Source organism: Anas platyrhynchos, chromosome 11 (genome assembly GCF_047663525.1).
Source record: "Anas platyrhynchos isolate ZD024472 breed Pekin duck chromosome 11, IASCAAS_PekinDuck_T2T, whole genome shotgun sequence".
Classification (NCBI taxonomy): Eukaryota; Metazoa; Chordata; class Aves; order Anseriformes; family Anatidae; genus Anas; species Anas platyrhynchos.
The window spans coordinates 7,971,319-7,989,034 of record NC_092597.1 but is presented as its reverse complement, the minus strand read 5'-3'; the positions used below and the strand labels follow the sequence as shown (position 1 = coordinate 7,989,034).

The window sequence follows — 17,716 nt, the reverse complement described above, 5'->3', positions numbered from 1 at the left end:
CAGTATCCATAATACTGTCCTCCTGACTTCATAGTTATTTCCCTGGGGGCAGGCTGTTTCTGCCTGATGAGAGGCTTTTGCTATGCAATTTTAAGAAGATAGAAAGATGTGGGGACTCTAATTCTATGTTGAAGAACTCAGCTGTTATTTACCAGAGACAAACACTCCCTGACAGAAGGTGCAGTCAAGATTTTGTAGGCCTAGTCTGTGCAGAAAACTTCCTCCAATAGCACTTCATTGTAGTTGGAACACATTGCTTGATAGGAACTCACATTTCAGTGTTGTTGTGTGTGTTTTGTTTTGTTCTGGTTTGTTTTTTTTACCTTAGCTGAAATTTAGGGAAAACAGCAGAAGTAAAATTAGCAAGGATGTTCTATTTTTTTTTTTTTATATATATCTGATGAATCACACAAGATTTTACAAGAGAAACATTTTATTAGTCATACATAAACTGTTTCTCTGTTTCCCTGTAAACTCTTCCATATTGTACAAGACTCTCTCAGGTACAGATTTGCAATTACAGAAGAAAAAGTGAGGTTTTGTTCATCTCTTGTTTCTTCCTTGTGTGTTCAAGGTGTATGTCTGTTTTTTACAAAACACCAGTGATAGCTTTTCCATTGTACTTTTCTAAATATTTAAGAACAGATGAGAATACAGAAATGAAGAAGGAATGAAGTATTAAGACAATTCCTAAAGCGTATCTGCAAGCATTTCATTGTGTCCATTTAGAGAACAGGGCTTACCTTTTAGCTGCCGTTGTAAATATACTCCACAGCATGTGGATGATACCAGACAGGACTAACAGAGGCAGTGTTGTTATCAGAGAGCACTAGAAGCCAGAGTTGCAAAAAAGCTCAGATATCTTTGATGCATTAAGATACTTTCAACTATATAGGAAGTAAATATCAACTTAGGCACTAATCCTGTAAAGACATGTATGTTTTCCTGATTTTACACAGTACACTGTCCTACTTAATGCACATGTAGTTTTGGAGCGTTTTTTTAATATGGTGACTGTGTGGGCCAAACCTTGGTTCATGGAAGTGATGAGACGTTTGCCACTGGTTGTCCAAACACGAATATGGTTTTGAAATATTGGCTAAAAGAAAGGCCTGTTAAAGACAATGGAAAGACATTGTATCAACTTGTACAAGTTGGCAGTAACACTTGTACGAATTAATGGTATTTTTGCACATGAAGTACTATTTACTGTATAAATTAATAGGATACTGGATGAAGCCTGTTATACTTCAAGACTGCTTAATCCTGTGTGATTTGAAAACATAAGCAAAAATAAGCTCTGAATGAAGATAAAGAATCAAAATATATTTTTTCCCATCTAGATTATTATTCTGCATGGGTGCTCATTTTCAGCATGTAAACTATTATGGGAATGGAAATAAGCACCATTATTATTTGGAAATACCATGAATTACCAGTTTGAACCTACAAAATTATTAAAATCTACTTAAATTTGAAGAGTTAGTTGTTTTACTTCAATAGAAATTGTTAAGCAGATCATAAACTGCATTTCATTTTACACAAAATTCTCCAGACTTTATCTCCAGATCATCACTTTTTCTTTTGTTTTCAAACCTTTCAAAATCCATAGTAATATAATGAAACAAGTCACAGGAACACATGCCCAGCTTATAAAATACTGTATATAAGTTTTTTTACTTTGTCTCAAGTCTACTTGGTTATTCATTTAAAAAGGTCACAATACGTAAGACCACAAGTTGTTTCTTATATTGTCATTAATCATCTTAGTCTACAACTACATTATATAATACTATTTAGTTTCCACACACACACACGCGTATGCACACACACAGGATATTTGCACAGCTAAACAAAAGTTTTCTGACAGTGTCTAAGTTTTGAAAATTGGTCAGTTTGGTGCCAATTCTGTCTCCTCCGGCAGTCAATAGTAGAGAAGGTCACTGCAAAAATGTCCGGTGACTTCAAACATAGTAATTTGTATCAAGGTGGAGAACCTCGCCAAACTGATAATAAACAAGTGATACCAACTTCATATTTAAAAAAGAATATATCGGGATGCTTATACTTATAAGCATATAACTGCCTGATCAAGCCTACAAAACTGGGGAGCATTGAAATGCCTTTAGCAAGTTAGGTGCCAGCTTCACCAATATATTACTCTAGCTTTACGTTGGTAATCTCCTGAGAGCAACTAGAGTAGTGCAGTGGTAAATCAGCACCTCAGCCCATAAAAGCTTCCTGTCAGTTGATCTGTTAAAAGCTTGCATTTACCACTTAAACATACAAACCTGTGCAACAGCAGCATGTCCTTCGGTACATGCATTACATTTGGATTACAGACTGGAACAAGATTATAGTCTGCCTATTAGCCAGGTAAATATTCATCTCAGACAAAATCTTGCAGTCACGGTCCAGCCTCTCCCCATGCTGGAATCTCCTGCTTCATTTGGTGGATCTGCTTCTGTAGTTCATCTCTGTCAAGCTTCATTTTCGCTTCTAGAACTTGCCGTAGAGACCCAATGCTCTCATAGATAGCTGCAAACCCTAATTGCACATGAGAATTGAATTAGTCTATAATATAAAGCAAAAGAGTATGATGTAGTTAATATCAGAATATGCCTCCTACCATAACACTCAATTTTACACTGGAACGATAGTAAAAATTCTGAAGAAAAATAGGACTTCAATTATGCTGGTGTGCTGATAGCAATAATGCCCCTGATTGCAGCCAAACCATGCTTACATATGTTCAAGGGAAGCACTTCTAAGCTATTAAGATGTCACCTCTTGTTTCTGTGAGCTTCACACGTAGTGAAAGCCCTTTTAAATGCAACAGATGCAACCACTGCGTTTGGCCCCAGTGTCTTTAAAATACTTTAGTACAAAGACATTTTGAACAGTGTTAAAGGTCAGTCATTGTTACCGCAATTCAGAAGAAAGATCTCGATCAATCATAGTCCTACCAGCATTAACTTCAGCTTTCATTTCTTTTATGTCTTCATTAATCTCATTTTGAAGTTTGCCAATGCGAATATTTATCTTTTCTTCATTCTGTTGTGCCTCGTGTGCTTCCATGGTAATCTTCTGTATTTCTTCTATTTTGTCAATTTTCTCTGACATTTGGTTGAATTTCATCTCTATAGCTCTTTCACTTATTTCCTGGAGCCAGGAAAAATAATTTTAATGGTTTCTTTTGTGTATGAAACTAGAGTGGTGTTTCCCAGATATGCAATAGGTATTGATTAATCATCTTTTCTTATGTGGGATTTAAAGGTGTAAGGAATTAAAATTTACTTTAGAAAACACTTTAAATTCACTTGATAGTAGGCTAAAATACTGATGTTTTTAAAGTGGTCAGATCTATTTCAAGACTCTCAGGCCATGGGAATGCTATGCTTGATATCAATGAAAAGAGTTCTGCAACTATTGGTGAGGTCTGAAAGTCCCAGTTAATAATAATGCTTTTAAATAGTTCCTGAGAAGTGTTAGGAGACTGTAATGAAACTTACTGTGGTTTCCTTAAAAGTCAATGAGAGTTGGTCCAGCTTTTGCACAAGCTCTTTTTCAATCCTTTCATGTTCCTGTTCCAACCAGCTGCGTGCAGACAAAATCTGGCTGCTGAGTTCCTCAATAGCGTTTTTTAATCTAAAAGCATAATACAAATTAGGAGATAAAAAGAGCAGAAATTTCAGTCATTCAGCACCATTCTTTTATGATGATCACAAAAATTTAATGATAATTACTGCATTCTTGACACCGTATCAAGGCAAATCTTCAAACTTTAAGGCTAGTAAATGGGACAAGGCAGGCAACATTGTTTTGGAAAATAATGAAAACAAAATAGAAGTATTTATATGAAATACCACAACTCTGGGGCACTAAAAATGGGATCGTCTCTTCGGGCCGATGGCAGCTCACTCACTTGGTGTCCAGCAGGTGGAGCTGCTGCGTGCTCTCCTTATACGCAACCTTCAGCTTTGCTTCTTGCTGCATTATTGACTGCTCCACTCTGCTCAGGAGATGAGAAATCTGAAACAATTCAGAATTTACTATTTTTCAACAACATTTCACCACAGTCTCATTTGGGACATTTCTGTATCAGTAGAAGTGATAAAGAAGGGCTGTAGTGCTGATGTTTCCAAAATTATTGAGTTTGTGCATTTTACTTTATCATGAAAAGTATATTGTCTCACAAGACAAAAGTAGAAACACTGTGAAAGCTGTAATTCTACAGCCATCAATAAAGTGAACAGCCTTGCCTTGAAAGCATCGTCCTGCTCTGAGGCAGCTGGATTTACGCAATCCATGCATCACCAGGGGCCACATGTGCAGACCCCTCCACTGCAACTAGGTGAGAGTCTTCAGCACATCTCATGTAATTGCCTACTGCAGTGCTGGATTTAAGTGCAGATCGGTTATTGCTAATGTAAAGTATTTCTCACAAAAGCAGTTGTGGCAGTACAAAACATACTGTTCTGTTTACACGATTCATGACAATATATTCCTGGCATGCTGAGTATTCTGAGAAAAGTGAATTTTAACCATTTACCTCCCACAAAGTGAAGGTGCAAAATATTGTTGTTACCTAAGAAAATGAGAAGGCTTTGAGACAGAGTTATGAAGAACCTTTTTTTGCAGTGTCTCAGGACTCTGCTTGTATTTAGTGCTCAATTCCACTCTCGTACCCAATGGGAGAGAAACCCAACAGATAAGTTAAGGGGTTCTGAGAACCACAAAACAGATTTGTTTTGCTGACCTTCAAAAATAGTGTTCAAATGTATACAAGATAATTTTGGGAAGGCCAAAACATACAGGGTAACCTCAAGCTTGCATTATTACGGTGGTTTTGTAGAACATCCACGTCTCATTAACATTCTGACCTCAAGAAACTGTTCACATCAGCAGTCACTGATTGTTGTTCATTCCTGGAGACTTTGTGGGTACCTTTAAACACTAGGACCTTCTGCACAGCATACAAAAGGCAACAATTTAAGGACTTTTTTCTGGTTAGACCAATGCAGTAATGTAGCTATGTAGCAATATTCAGTCTAATAAGGACTGTGAGTAGATGTAAGTCTCCATCTTTAAATCTCTGAACTCCCAGGAAAATCATTAACAGTAATGGTGTGTGTTTGAATTAGACTATAATTCTTACCCATACGTGGATCACTTGGGTCTAAATACTGTACCTGTATTTCTGCCTCTTTGATTTTAGATTCTAAGATCAGCTTAGAGGTATGTTGGTCTTTACTTAGGCTCTGAAGTCTTTCATATGTAATTTTATGTTCTGCAGACAGTCTGGCTAACCCGGCATCACACCTGTTTGAATAAACAAATACCAAAGCAACAGCTGAATAGAACATAAGGTCCAGGCTTTTTAAAATTATCCATTTTAGACTGGGTATTTCTGTGATAGTGATGGCTGTCTAGCAAAATATTGTCTTATGAGGCTGTTAGAATGCTGATATATCTCACAATATCTATCAAACTGCTCCTGAATAGGAATACAAGTCAAATAGTCTACCAAACATTTGATGCACTCCTGTTTTCTTGGCTCTGGCACTAATTGTAGACTGTGTTGTTATCAGAGTTGGGGTAATCACATTACAATTTCAAAGATACGCAGGATTTCAATGGGTCATACTTCTGTCATATTCCAGCAGACAGCTGTCATGGCCTGTAAGATTTGGCCTATATAGTTAGAGGCCTAACTAATTGAAGACGACTTTTCCATTATTGTAGCTGTGCTCCTCTGAGTCTTACATTCCTATTTTTATTTTCTTCTGCAAAATAATAGTACACAATCTATGTAGTAAACAATGTGGGGAAAAGTTATGGTTTAGTTAATACAGTCTGTATTTAGGTAAAGCCCTCATTTAAAGCCATGCCAATTTTGTCTTGCTAAAGACTCCAAAATGCAGTACTGGCACATAATAATTACTTTCCTTTCTTCACGCTGGAACATTTCTCAGTGCTGTAACATTTTAAGGGCAAATGTGCTATAGAATACATGCATTTCCTACAACATTTCAAAAATACTTTAATCAGGTGGATTTCATCTACAATAATACAATAAGGACATTAACTGAGCTGCACAAATATAAGTACTGTAATTTCAGAAGTAAGACCCCTGCAAAGTATGAGTCATGTGTGTGTATATATATATATTTTAGATGTATAATAACCAAAGTTACTAAATTTGATCTCTGAAACTGATGAAGAACAGACAGCAGTTACAATTTAAAGGGGAAAAAGGCAGTAAAATGGGACAAACTATGGCAGGTTAAGTCATTATGCAAAGCCATGACACATTTTAACTTCTTTTAACTCAGGTTTCAGTTGGAAAGCTTTCACTTCAAAATGTGCTTTCATCACCTTGGTTACAGTAACAACTGTTACTATAAATACGACAGTACAATTTCAATATGAAAATAATAAGTAATGTAAAATATCACAAATTAGAAAACTTGTAGAAAATAATTTATAGTTGAGCAGTTCAGCATAGCAAGATTGATTAGTAATATCTGTAGAAAGAGCAGAATAGGTTTACACAGCAGTGAATTATAGGTCTTAGAATCAGTAGTTCCTTTAGAAAGGCAAGAGAAGCTAAATCTATTCACCAAAAGCCTGTGAACTCAAAAAATAAAAATTAAAAAACAAAAAAAGTCTTGTTTCTCTGAGGCATTACAGAAAATATGAAAAGCAACAGCTTTGAAACTACTGTACCAAAAGTAAAAGAGTAGGCTTCTGTAATTGCTTTTAAGGCAAATTAGCATTATGGATTTAATCATAAGGCATCTCTTCTTTGTGGAACTGGGTTACGTGATCAAAAGGGTCATGTAGTTGTATGGTAACTGAAAATTTAAAAATTCTGACTGTTAATTTAGTGTCAAGCTGGTATGTATGAATTGTGCTTTTAATATTTCTACAGGTATACTGTAATTGGCACCCTTTTAAAATGAAAGTTGGAATACATTTTAAATATCAATGTAATTATGGAATGTACTTCATTTTTATCCTGGGTTATTTTTTAAAACAATATTCTCAGTGTTCAAGTGGTCAAAGCAGTCTCTTTGCTATATATGTTGTATGTAATCCAAAATGCCTGATTAGTTTTTACCTGCAAAAGAACACTAGTATGCTACATAAAAAGAATGAGATCCTGATATCAGTTATGTGAGTATATATTTTGAGTTTAAGACTTACAGCAAATAATTTTAGTCGATGCTTCCACTAGCCTTCAAATAGTACAGAAAAAAAGTAAACAGTATGAAGATGAACATACAGAAAACCATGGTCTTTCCAATACTTTTGATTTACATTTCCTCCTGCATGATGGATGGGGAGAAAATTGGTAATCTGAAAAATAAGTGGTTCATTATAGTTTGGATTTTTTTTTTGTTTACAGATAAGAGGAACATTACAATACCTGCTCGATTTTCCATATGTCAGAAAGCTCTGACTTCTTTATAGATTCACGTTAAAATTAGAATAAGTCCTTCGTAAAAGTACTATTTAAATCCAATGTTCAGAAATATTTAATATAATTAATAGTAAGATCAGACTATAGATGAAGCTAGTGGACTATGGATAGAAAGACAAAAGTTGAAATCAGCTTTTGAGGTCTGGTCATCTTAAAAGCTCAAGGAAAGAAATGAGAAATAGTTTAAGATTTATAGAAAGAATACTAATTTAAAAATGTAAGAGCTGAGGATAAGGATATAAAAAAATCAATTTGAAAAAAATAGCTGTGCTTCCAGCTTACGCAACACTTAAGATTTTATAGAAAACCATTTTGTACAAAGAAATGCACAACAATGTCTTCATGCTTCAAATGAAGAGAGTAGGCCACACCAACTATTCACAACAGTTTTTCATGTTGCAGTTGCACACATGCACTGTTGAAGTTTGGGCCAAAAATGTACTAGGACGGGTTTGTTGTACTGTTATTTAACTTTGGAGGACATTTTCTAAAAGTTATGATTACCAAACTGCGTACTTAAACAAAATTAGTGTAGGAAGACTAAATGGAGAGAAGACTTTGTAGTTCCAAGTACTCTGAGTTTCAGAATCCAGTATAAATAAATTAAAAAAAAAAAAAAAAAAAAAAAGTAATGTTTAATAAAAACAGTGAAATTATCAAGCAGCTGTCTTCCAAATGTTAGTAAGCAAAAGCAATAGTTCCTTTTCTGGCACACTGAAGAATATTTTCATTGTCTTTCGTCTCTAAGAAATCAAACTGTAATGGCTGTTCTATGAAGTATCATCAATGACTAGAAAAAGCTGAGAACTATGCTAAAACGGCACGCACAGATTGGTAATGTTCTGGTTTGTTTGTTTGTTTTTTAATAATAGGAGATGTTTTGATTAAACTATCAATGCTTCAGTGAAAAACAGGTAGCTGAAAGAAAGGTTGTGAAAAAAAAAGTTGATGCATCCAGGGGATTCACTGGGCTGGAACAGCAGAGCTAGTACATGGCCTGCACCTGGGAGGCCAGATCAGTCTTCCCTGTGTGTCTTGTACATCACCAGTAGAGAGAGTGCAGCAGATTTATTTTACTTACAGGGATCATAAATGCAGCGCATCCCAGATGCATCAGACTCATTTTCTACTCAGTGTAGGAAAATCTGCCTACATGTTTTAAGTCCAGGGCATCTGAAATGAGTCAGATCTATAATGTATATAAAAATCAACTATATATGCCTAGTAGGCCCAATGTGAACACGTATCATTGCTATTTCTCTGGAGTTTTCAGGAGAGGGCGACCTCTAGACACAGCAACTGCTCTTGTTCTTATAAGGCTGCTGTATTTCAACGTCCCAGACAAGTGGTCATAGTCCACAGAACATTCTGTAAATAAATGATAAGGCAGCACTCATGAATTTTATGGTTGTATGAATTTATCACTAGAAATAAACATAGTAAAGCTGTGTTATATAAAACTACGAACATCAGGGACGGGAGGCTGGGCTAATGGATCTATAAGTATCTATCTAGTTTTCTGTTCAGTGTGTCACTGCTTTTAAAAGAGGTAAATTCTGTCTTAATGATAATGGAATATGGACAGCATCATTCATGCTGAACCCCGTAATGATGCTTTACAAATTCATGAATAATTCTTAATGAAAAATGGCCCAGAGACATGAGCTGCTCTGTGGGTTCCGTCCTCTCCTGCTAGGGCTGTGAGCTGATGCTGTGATGCAGGTGCGCTCAGCCCTGAGGTCTCTCCGAGTCACACGCCTCCAGAGCTGTGGGGTGTTGGAGCTGTGCCTCTCAAGTGCACGTGCGTGTAGGGATCCCTGTTCTCACCGCTAAAAGCAGCAACCCTCAAGAATTAATGAGACAGTTGTTCAATAATATATTGACATGTTACAGAACAGTTGGTGTTGGGAAATAAATAGTACTCTCTCCAATACTGAAGTTGAATAGGATATTTAGTATGCGTGTAATTACTGGCGTTGAAATTTGGCCAGGATCCTCAGATTGACAGGAAAATCCTTACAGGATCCAAAGGATCAGACACAGGTGATTTACCATCACTCAGTGTATACAAACTGAGTCACAGCAGTAGTCCATGTGTATTCTTCTAGCCTAGAGCAAATGTGATGTACTTTGAGTTAAATTAGCCGAGTGTCACTACAGCCTGAGCCACACACAGCACCCTGGCAGTGGCTGAGAGCAGGGGTTAGCTGATGGACCCAAGTTGGTAACCCACAGTAGCTTCAAGGTGTTTCTAAGCTTTCACTCTCTGAACTGATGTGAGAGCTAGTAAGACCAGATGCTGAAGTAAAATTATAGTAGGTGAGTTTGGCTTATTTTATGTAATGTATTGGCTAGAGTAATCAGGAAATATGCAAGGGAAAGTTTCTGGTAAGTATCTGTATAGCACAACAAACTGCAATTTTGATCATAATCTCCAGGAATACCATAACCGTTATTCACGGGAGTTTGAAGTAGAATGTGTTTGTAGGTGAAGGAAAATAACCTTCTCTCATGGACCACTGCTTTACCTTGATTTCTGGTGAAAGGGAAGCTTATTTTCATCTGCACAGAGAAAATGTAGGTTATAATACTGAGTAGAAGGTAACAGTTAAAAGACAAACTAATTCTCTTGTGGTAATGAATACAAATTTCCAACGTTCATTGTTCATGCTGACATAAGGGCAGATTGGTATAATCTCTTAAAATAATCAGATAGGTTGCAACCCAGGCAGAATAAAAGGGAGTTGCCCTAAGTAAATAAAGGAAGAAATCCTGGCAAAGACTGAGCTAGTCCACCACCGCTCCCCATACCAAGGACTCAGTCAGGCGGCACCCCATGGAGAAGATCATGTTGGCACATGTTTATTCATGTGAGTTCTCTCCTGAAACCAAAGGCACTTTACTTTGCTGCACAAGCAGTCAGTATCTGTGTTGCTCCAGATAAGGACCAGTCTTACGATGTAGTTGGATCTCAAAGTGGACATTTTATATAAAAAGCAGGAAGATCCAAGCATGTACATGTGTCGCATCCATCCTCGTGGCCCATGAAGATGACCAGAGGGCTGGAGCTGGGGTCGTTCAGCCTGGAGAAGAGAAGGCTCCAGGGAGACCTTGTAGCATCCTTCCATCACCTAAAGGGGGCTGCAGAAAAGCTGGGGAGGGACTCTTTGTTAGGGGGTGTAATGATAGGACAAGGGCTGATGACTTTAAACTAAAAGATGGGAGATTCAGATTAGATATTAGGAAGAAATTCTTCTTTCAGAAGGTCGTGAGGCACTGGCCCAGGCTGCACACAGAAGCTGTGGCTACCCCAACTGTGACGGTGCTCAGGGCCAGGCTGGATGGGGCTTTGGGCAGCCTGGGCTGGTGGGAGGTGTCCCTGCCCATAGCAGGGGGGTGCAACCGGATGATCTTTAAGGTCCCTTCCAACCCAAGCCATTCTACGATGATTCTATAAAATTTCGCAGAGAACAGTATATATTGCAGTCAAGTTTTCATTTGACAAAATGAGCTTGTCTAGTTTGTTCCTGTTTACTAAAGAATAACTTTTAGGAAAGCATAAGTTTTTTTAAAAGTTACATAATCAGTATTTTAAACCTCTCTAAAGTATTCTTTACAAAGCAGGCTACGAAGTAACTGTGGAAACTTGAAACAATCAAAGAATTCATGAGAAAAACTTACTTCAAGGAAAATCCCTCCCTGGATATCTTTGTAGGCTGTTATCACTACATCAGTTGAAGTACAAGAAAAAATAAAAGTTACCTGTACTATACAGATAATAGGTCAAATTCAGAACAAGTGTAATTCCAGTGAAGCCAGGATATTTTAGGACAGATTTGGTCCTTTTTTCTGTAGTTGTACAAAACCGTCTTTTAAGTTTCACTTCACAGACACTGAAACAAATGTTGTTGTACTTTGGCTTGTAAATGTGTCAGTGGTGGCACAACCTTATGTATGTGTTGTTGCACAGCTGTAACTTGGAGTTTGAAGTAGCCTGTAAAAACTCAATTGTTTTATAGCTTTCTGTTTCTTACGTGCCAGGTAGCCTACATAGATTTTAATATGGTTAACCAATAATTTAATTCACATATTTCTACCTCTAACACATATGCAAAAATGTGCATCTATTATGTTCTTTACAAGTGCAGATTATACCTTTATTACTCCTTTATAGTAATTGTGCTAATTAGTCTTAAAGTCTAACCATGATTCTTTTTAAAACTGAACTAAATCCAGATTCCTATGGAATTTGAAGTCATTTGTTAAAAACAAATTTGGGGAATTAAGGGTCATGTTGTTAAGTTTAACACGTAATACTGGAATGCAAAGGATTATTATTCATTTTCTGGAAAACACCGAGCAAAATTACCCTGGGAATTTTGCCAAAGTTCAGCCCATTAACACTGACATTCGTATTTCAAGATTAAAGCAACATTAGCTAGTCCCCAAAACATACTTTCATATTGGCATTTACCTTGCCACTCTTCCCCGAAGATCTCCTAAACCAGAAAGCTGCCGCATTTCCAGACTCTTTAGGGTAGAATTTGTTCCATAGCTGAGATTGTCTCTGACACGTATCTGTTCCTGCAGCATCTACGAAGTATTCATATGCAAATACAAATTCAGTATGTTACATTTAATGTACATTTTAAATGTCACTCGTTATTTTTCAGTATTTCAGTAAAAAGAGATACATTTTATCATGACTTTAATCAAAGCTTCATCTCATATATACTAAAACAAGTACCTCTAGGTCATTTATTTTTCTTACTGTCCTTACCATAATCTGTATAAAGTAGAACTTGACAATGGAATAAAGTTTTAAACATTAACATTTATCCATCAGTTTTTCCCACCACGCCCATGTTGCTCATTGAGCAGAGGTCATGTATCTGCGTACAATTAGGTCAGAAAAATGAGCAGTTGGGTTTGGCTACTTAGTGTCGTCAGCGAGTCAGAAATAAAAGAAAGTTTATTACAGACCTAAGGCATTTCCTAGTGTTTATTCGGCACAGCCTTTGGATTGAAGTTGAGCTGGGTATTAGTGTCACGTTAATTCATTTTTTTTCAAGGTTTTCCAGTGTTGCTTTTGAAAGCAAGCTTATTAGTACCACAAAGGTTTCTGTGTTTATATGCTAATATCCTGTACTATTTTCATAGCTGCTGAAGGAACTGCCTAATTTGCAAACAGTGTTTCAAGTTATAAAAACAATTTATAAGCTTACAGGATCTTCAGACCTTGTCTGAACTTTCTCATCCTGTGATAAGCTTTGTTATTAAATGAGAAGGACTAAGTAGCTGAAATGGTATTAGTCCTTTTAAAAAAACCCTAACGTACCTCAATGTCCCGATTAAGCTGCCTCACTATTGCAGTTATGTTTCGGATATGTTCTTCTAAGAGTTGCCTAGCCAACCGATCACCCCCCCCTTTATTCTGCATTCTGTGCAGAGTGGAAACAATGTCCTCCTTAATACGAAAAGCGTGTTCCACGAGCGCTGCCGTGGTTTTCTCATGGCTTAGGATTCTGTCTTCCAGCTGATCCACAAGGCTTGCAGATGCCAGCGGGACCGCTGTCAACGCCTGGCTGTGCAGCGGTATGTTTCGAACCCGTCTAGTGAAGAAGAATATTCAGATATTATTAAGGTCTCACACAAAACTGGCGGTAGTGGGGAGAAGCACCAAAAGACTTACAGAGAGGGCCCACTGCGGCAAGTAAACAGATGCTGCTTGCTACTGCATCTATCTGTCCTGTAGAAAGGCAAGTTAGGCTCTTTTTCCTACTCTTTAAAGGAAGCTTACAAAGGCATAGGATCTTAAGAAGAGGACAATAGCATTATAAAAAGTAACAATTCAGAATTATAATTGGAATAAGAACACAAACCAAGATCCTCTTACTGAGTTTCAGAAGTAGTGCTATTTGTCTCTACAGCTTTCATCTTTCTTTAGGCTTAATCAAAGCAGAAACTGTAGAAGGTAGATATTGCAAACTAAGTAAGAACAGGCCAAGATTAAAAAGTAGTAGCTTGTGTACTTCCCTTCTTGCAGTCTATACAGCTATCCTCTAATACTGTACAGAAGCTTGTCCTCCCACAAATGGGATAGGCGCATATGCAGGTTTAGAACGTGAGGAGAGATCAAAATTATGACAAGCTTCTCAGTCTCAGAAGCCAAATTAAAACAAAACAAAACAACATATTTAGGTCTAGGTTTTTCAAGAGCTCTGCATTATGTAGCTTCCATGAAAAGCAATGGCAGCTCATGGATGCTCAAAGTAAAAGAAAATAAATAACAAATTGACTGCATAGACTGCGGATGCACATAATCATTTCCCAATGCTATGTTCTGTAAAGAGTAAATAAATTTTTCAGAACCATAAGTTCCACTCCCCTTCAAAAGAGGAGTTGTTATTTTTTTTTTTTTTTTGAACTCTGTTAGTTACTGTGTATTGTCCATGTTGTTTCCTGTTAATGAACCAACCTGACAACTTACTTTCACCCTTATAACACTGATAGAGATGTACGAGAACTCTTAAAGGTGAGGTCTGTCCTTGAGCTTTCACACTTATTCCATGTTTAGAAGGCTTTGGCCTAAGTATAGCATTCTTGGGCTTCTACTAAGTTACAGTTTAAGCTATTTAATTTTGTTCAGAAAGGGTTAAGTAAAAGCTGACTAAGGAATTGTGATATGGGCCGTGATTTGCATGAGTCTAGGGTATTTCATTTTGCTTTGCATATAAAATGCCAAAGTTCTATGTTACAGCATTACTATAAATAGACAATTAAGAGAGAATTAAGAGAGACATAATACTCCACAATATGAAGATTTTTTATTTTATTTTTTTTACATTCCAGCTGTACCTTTCAGAATGGGCAAGAGTTGGGAAGATCGGGCTTCGCTGGGCCATTTTCTGGTCAATAATTTGTCTGTTGAAAAAGTACACATTGAATTATTTAATAGTCTATATCTGGCATGAAATGATTCAATGCTTCTGCTTTAAGTGAACCTTCAAGAGGAGTTTAAGATTACGCTGACAGGTCTGATCTTGGAGTTTAAATATTGCTTATGGAATAGATGCATTTGAAAATTGATATAAAGGAACAAAAGAATGCGAACTATAACCTGATAGGAAGGGTTTTTTTGTAGTGAAAACAGTATTCTAGAGAAGGGCAGGGTTGACAACTTCACAACTGAGATCTGCTCCGACCCATAGAACAGGTTTGGCAGGACAGAGGCAAACAAACTTCTTGACCCAAATACGTCTGCTGGTCTCAGACGGCATCAATCAGCAAATACAAAAGTGAGATACGTGGGATTATAGTAAAGCTTAAGAATGCATTGGCTAGAGAATGAAATGAAAAGATTCCATGACAGCAATTACTGGGGATAATGTATTTTTCAGGTAATCTAAATAGAAAGTTAGAGAGCAGTATGGTTTAGCAAAACTGTGTATTTTACCCATTTGTTCTCAAATCTAAAAGAGTACACTTCATGTAGTAAATTCTTATGTAGGAAGACTATACGTTTTGTTCTTAATTTTTACATATAGTGAGCCAGACTGTGACAGACATTGCAGCAGAGTAGCTCTGGTAATAGCTTCAAAATGACATTTTCAGTATCTTACTGTAAGTGAGATCAGGGCCTGGCACACTAGCTTTCCTCTGGTGACAGAAATTAAAACAATAAAAAAAAGCAATAGCCTCAATCAAATCCAAGTGTTCCACCCCATATGAAACAAACACACATTTTAACCTGCGACAATGGCACAAGTGAGCATGGCTATCCCATGGAAGGCCTGAGCCTGAATTCCTGGGGAACCTAAAATGCTCACTGAAAACAAGAGGCTTACGTATGAAGAGAATTTTGCAATTGCTGATGAAACCTGGTGCAATATGCTGTACAAACAGAAAGGAAAACAGGGTTATTGGAACAAAATCATAGAATTTTGACTGTAAAGAAGTGATAGGACTGTCCTCTGAGATTTCAAAATGCCAAGCATGTTTGTGCTTTAGAAACTTATGAAAGCACTGCCTAAAAACAGAGCAAACATTGACACAGTATGTGTGTTCTATTTATAGCACAGTGCTTCAGAAACTACAAATTAGAGAAAAAAAAATAGTTTCAAGAGAGGCTGGGTTGCTGAGCAGCAGTGACACTAGTCTGCAATTCCAAAGGTCTGATGTTAATTCCTTGCACAACCTCTGATCCTGATGACTGTGGATGTTATTTCCATGCCTAATGACTCGAATTCTCTATATGGAAAACAGAGATAATGGTACCTACCTCTTCGATTAAGCTCTTACATGCCTGTAAGTAACAAGCCCTGAATAAGAGCTGGCTATCATTATGATGACTGAGGCACTGGGAATTCTGCACAGCCACTGAATGTCCAGTCGTGCAGTCTGCTCCTCGCACGCGTGGTTGCCCACGTTTTTTCAAACGGTGCCGCTGTCCGTGGGGAGCCCCTGCTGGCTGTCCCGGGGGGCTGTACAGCTGCCTGGTAGTGCCCGAGGTCTTGGTAGGCCGCAGCTCATTTACTCCCGGTGCTCTGCGCCATACCACAGTTTAATGATCTTGATGAAGCGAAGCATTTGAATGTGCAATTTAACTATGAACACAGGGATATCCCACTGATTTAAGTAGAGCTATGCATCACAGAGGCAAAGAACTGGATTCTACCTAAAAAAAATAAATAAATAAAGCATTAAAGTCTGTACATCTAGCAATATCTCAGTGATACACTCCTTATAAAAACAGACAAACAAAAAGTCCTTAACTCAAGCGTTTTCTTCTTACAGCCTTCTTACATTTCATATCAACTGAAAAACAATTTTTGGAGTAGAATAAGCATAAGGTTGCTTGAAGATTTTAGCTTTTCTCCCAGACTACAGCTAAATGCAAGTGTCTGGACAAATTGTGCACATGAAACAAGAGGCACATGGATGGACTTCTCATTCTTCTAATTTAAGCACGTCACTCATCACTGAAATCTCTCCTTATCAATTACAGATGACTTGACCCGATGTGGCATTCAGCAGGGCTGTGGTGAGGTGCTGGTCGGCGGCTGCACAAAGCTCTACTGCGCTTGTGAGGTGCGTGCAGCAAGCAGGGACACCTGGGTGCCAGGACTGATGCCGGATTCCCTCTCGCTCAGCGTATGTAACGAGCGCCCTTTTATCCTAACCAGTGTCAAACGCAAGGAACAACGAGGTGTTCTCATGGCGAGCACTGGAGGCGTGCAGGTTCGCGTAGCTCCGGATTTAGCGGTGCCGTGCTGAGGTGGCACCGACACCAGTCGGATCGCTGCCTTCGCGTGTTTAGGCGCTGTTCTGAGCGGTGCTGCCTGCAGCTTGATATTGCTATGGCAATTCCAGCCGTGCTGTGCCAGCGCAGTGAACTGGAGCAAATCCTGAATTTACCGAACGGGGCTGCGCTCGGCGCGGTGGCAGGACGCGGACTGTCCCGGCGCTAAGCGGCCCGACGGCACCCGAAATAGCCCTGCCCTCGGCCGGGGGGTGTCCCGTGCGGACCGGGGCCGCTTGGTCACCGTCTCCCGAAGTCGCCGGCACCCCTCGCAGGGCGTCCCTGCCCGTCCCTGCCCCTCCCTGCCCTCCGGCCGGGCGCCTCCCGCACCTCGGGGGGAGCCGCGGCGGCTCCGGGGGGCTCCGCGGGGAGGGGTGGCGGGGGGCGGGGGCCGGGACTCACCGCTGCGGCGAGACGGGGCCGCCCGCCTCTCCTCCCCGGCATCCCCGCGGCCGGCGGAGCCCCGCTGCTCGCTGCGCTGTGTCCGCCTGTCCTGCCGTCTGTCTGTCCTGCCGGCCGGCCGGCCGTACCTCCCCGCCCGCCGTTGGCGCGGGCCTTGGCGCAGGCCGCGCTGCGGGAGCTGGCGGCGTTGCCAGGACGCCGGCACCATGGGAACGGCGCGGCGGGGGCAGCTGCCGCAGCCGGGGCAGCGCCGGGCGGGGCCGGGGCGGGGCGGGGTGACACGAACGGGTGGTGACACACACACGGGTGGTGACACACACACGGGTGTCCCGGGGGCTGCACGGTCTCTCCGGGCAGTTGCTGGGGGAGGCATTTTCCTGACACCCAGTCTGAACCTCCCTTGGCTCACTTCATGTCCTCGCCTCCCCCCCTCCCGTGCGTTGCTGTGAACAGCTTGGCTTAGCCGTCTCGACGGCCTCCTCATCGGGGGGCTTCTGGTGGGTCCCCCAAAGCCTGCTGCCACCTGG

General features: G+C 39.5%; 2 protein-coding genes across 5 annotated transcripts in view; one reads left to right on the top strand and one right to left on the bottom strand.

The window, feature by feature from the left end:
* Window positions 1-17,716, top strand: part of MYO1E (myosin IE) — a 159,303-nt gene that overhangs the window by 51,440 nt on the left and 90,147 nt on the right. Inside the window, exon 3 of one of the 2 annotated variants that reach the window (XM_072043626.1) lies at window positions 16,494-16,576. The gene's annotated coding sequence lies outside the window, so the exon portion shown is untranslated. Of the gene's footprint in view, window positions 1-16,493; window positions 16,640-17,716 lie in introns of both variants that reach the window. The other variant, XM_072043624.1, reaches the window with a different exon arrangement.
* FAM81A (family with sequence similarity 81 member A) lies at window positions 416-17,447 on the bottom strand. 3 transcript variants are annotated; one of them, XR_005268560.2, is made up of 12 exons: window positions 17,190-17,447; window positions 15,768-16,163; window positions 14,345-14,410; window positions 13,179-13,235; window positions 12,825-13,098; window positions 11,961-12,079; window positions 5,193-5,322; window positions 3,926-4,032; window positions 3,513-3,648; window positions 2,967-3,162; window positions 2,292-2,547; window positions 416-1,112 (listed from the first exon to the last, which is right to left on the bottom strand). XR_005268560.2 is itself a non-coding variant. In XM_027467129.3 (11 exons), the coding sequence occupies exons 3-11, from the start codon at window positions 14,389-14,391 to the stop codon at window positions 2,408-2,410; spliced, it is 1,206 nt and encodes a 401-aa protein (XP_027322930.2). In that variant the 5' UTR covers window positions 14,392-14,410; window positions 15,768-16,163; window positions 17,190-17,447; the 3' UTR covers window positions 416-2,407. The 3 variants fall into 3 exon arrangements, 2 of the variants coding, with proteins under 2 accessions (XP_027322930.2, XP_038040806.1); XM_027467129.3 differs by having other exon boundaries at window positions 416-2,547; XM_038184878.2 differs by lacking the exon at window positions 13,179-13,235 and having other exon boundaries at window positions 416-2,547; window positions 17,190-17,443.

What these genes read in the sequence shown, in the direction of transcription:
- FAM81A (XM_027467129.3), bottom strand. Translation starts at nt 14,391, where the DNA reads ATGGCCCAGCGAAGCCCGATCTTCCCAACTCTTGCCCATTCTGAAAG. An exon ending in AGCTTAATCGGGACATTGAG is followed by an intron (nt 12,080 to 12,824) that starts GTACGTTAGGGT and finishes AATACTTCGTAG; the next exon opens with ATGCTGCAGGAACAGATACG. An exon ending in TGACTTTTAAGGAAACCACA is followed by an intron (nt 3,163 to 3,512) that starts GTAAGTTTCATT and finishes TCCTGGCTCCAG; the next exon opens with GAAATAAGTGAAAGAGCTAT.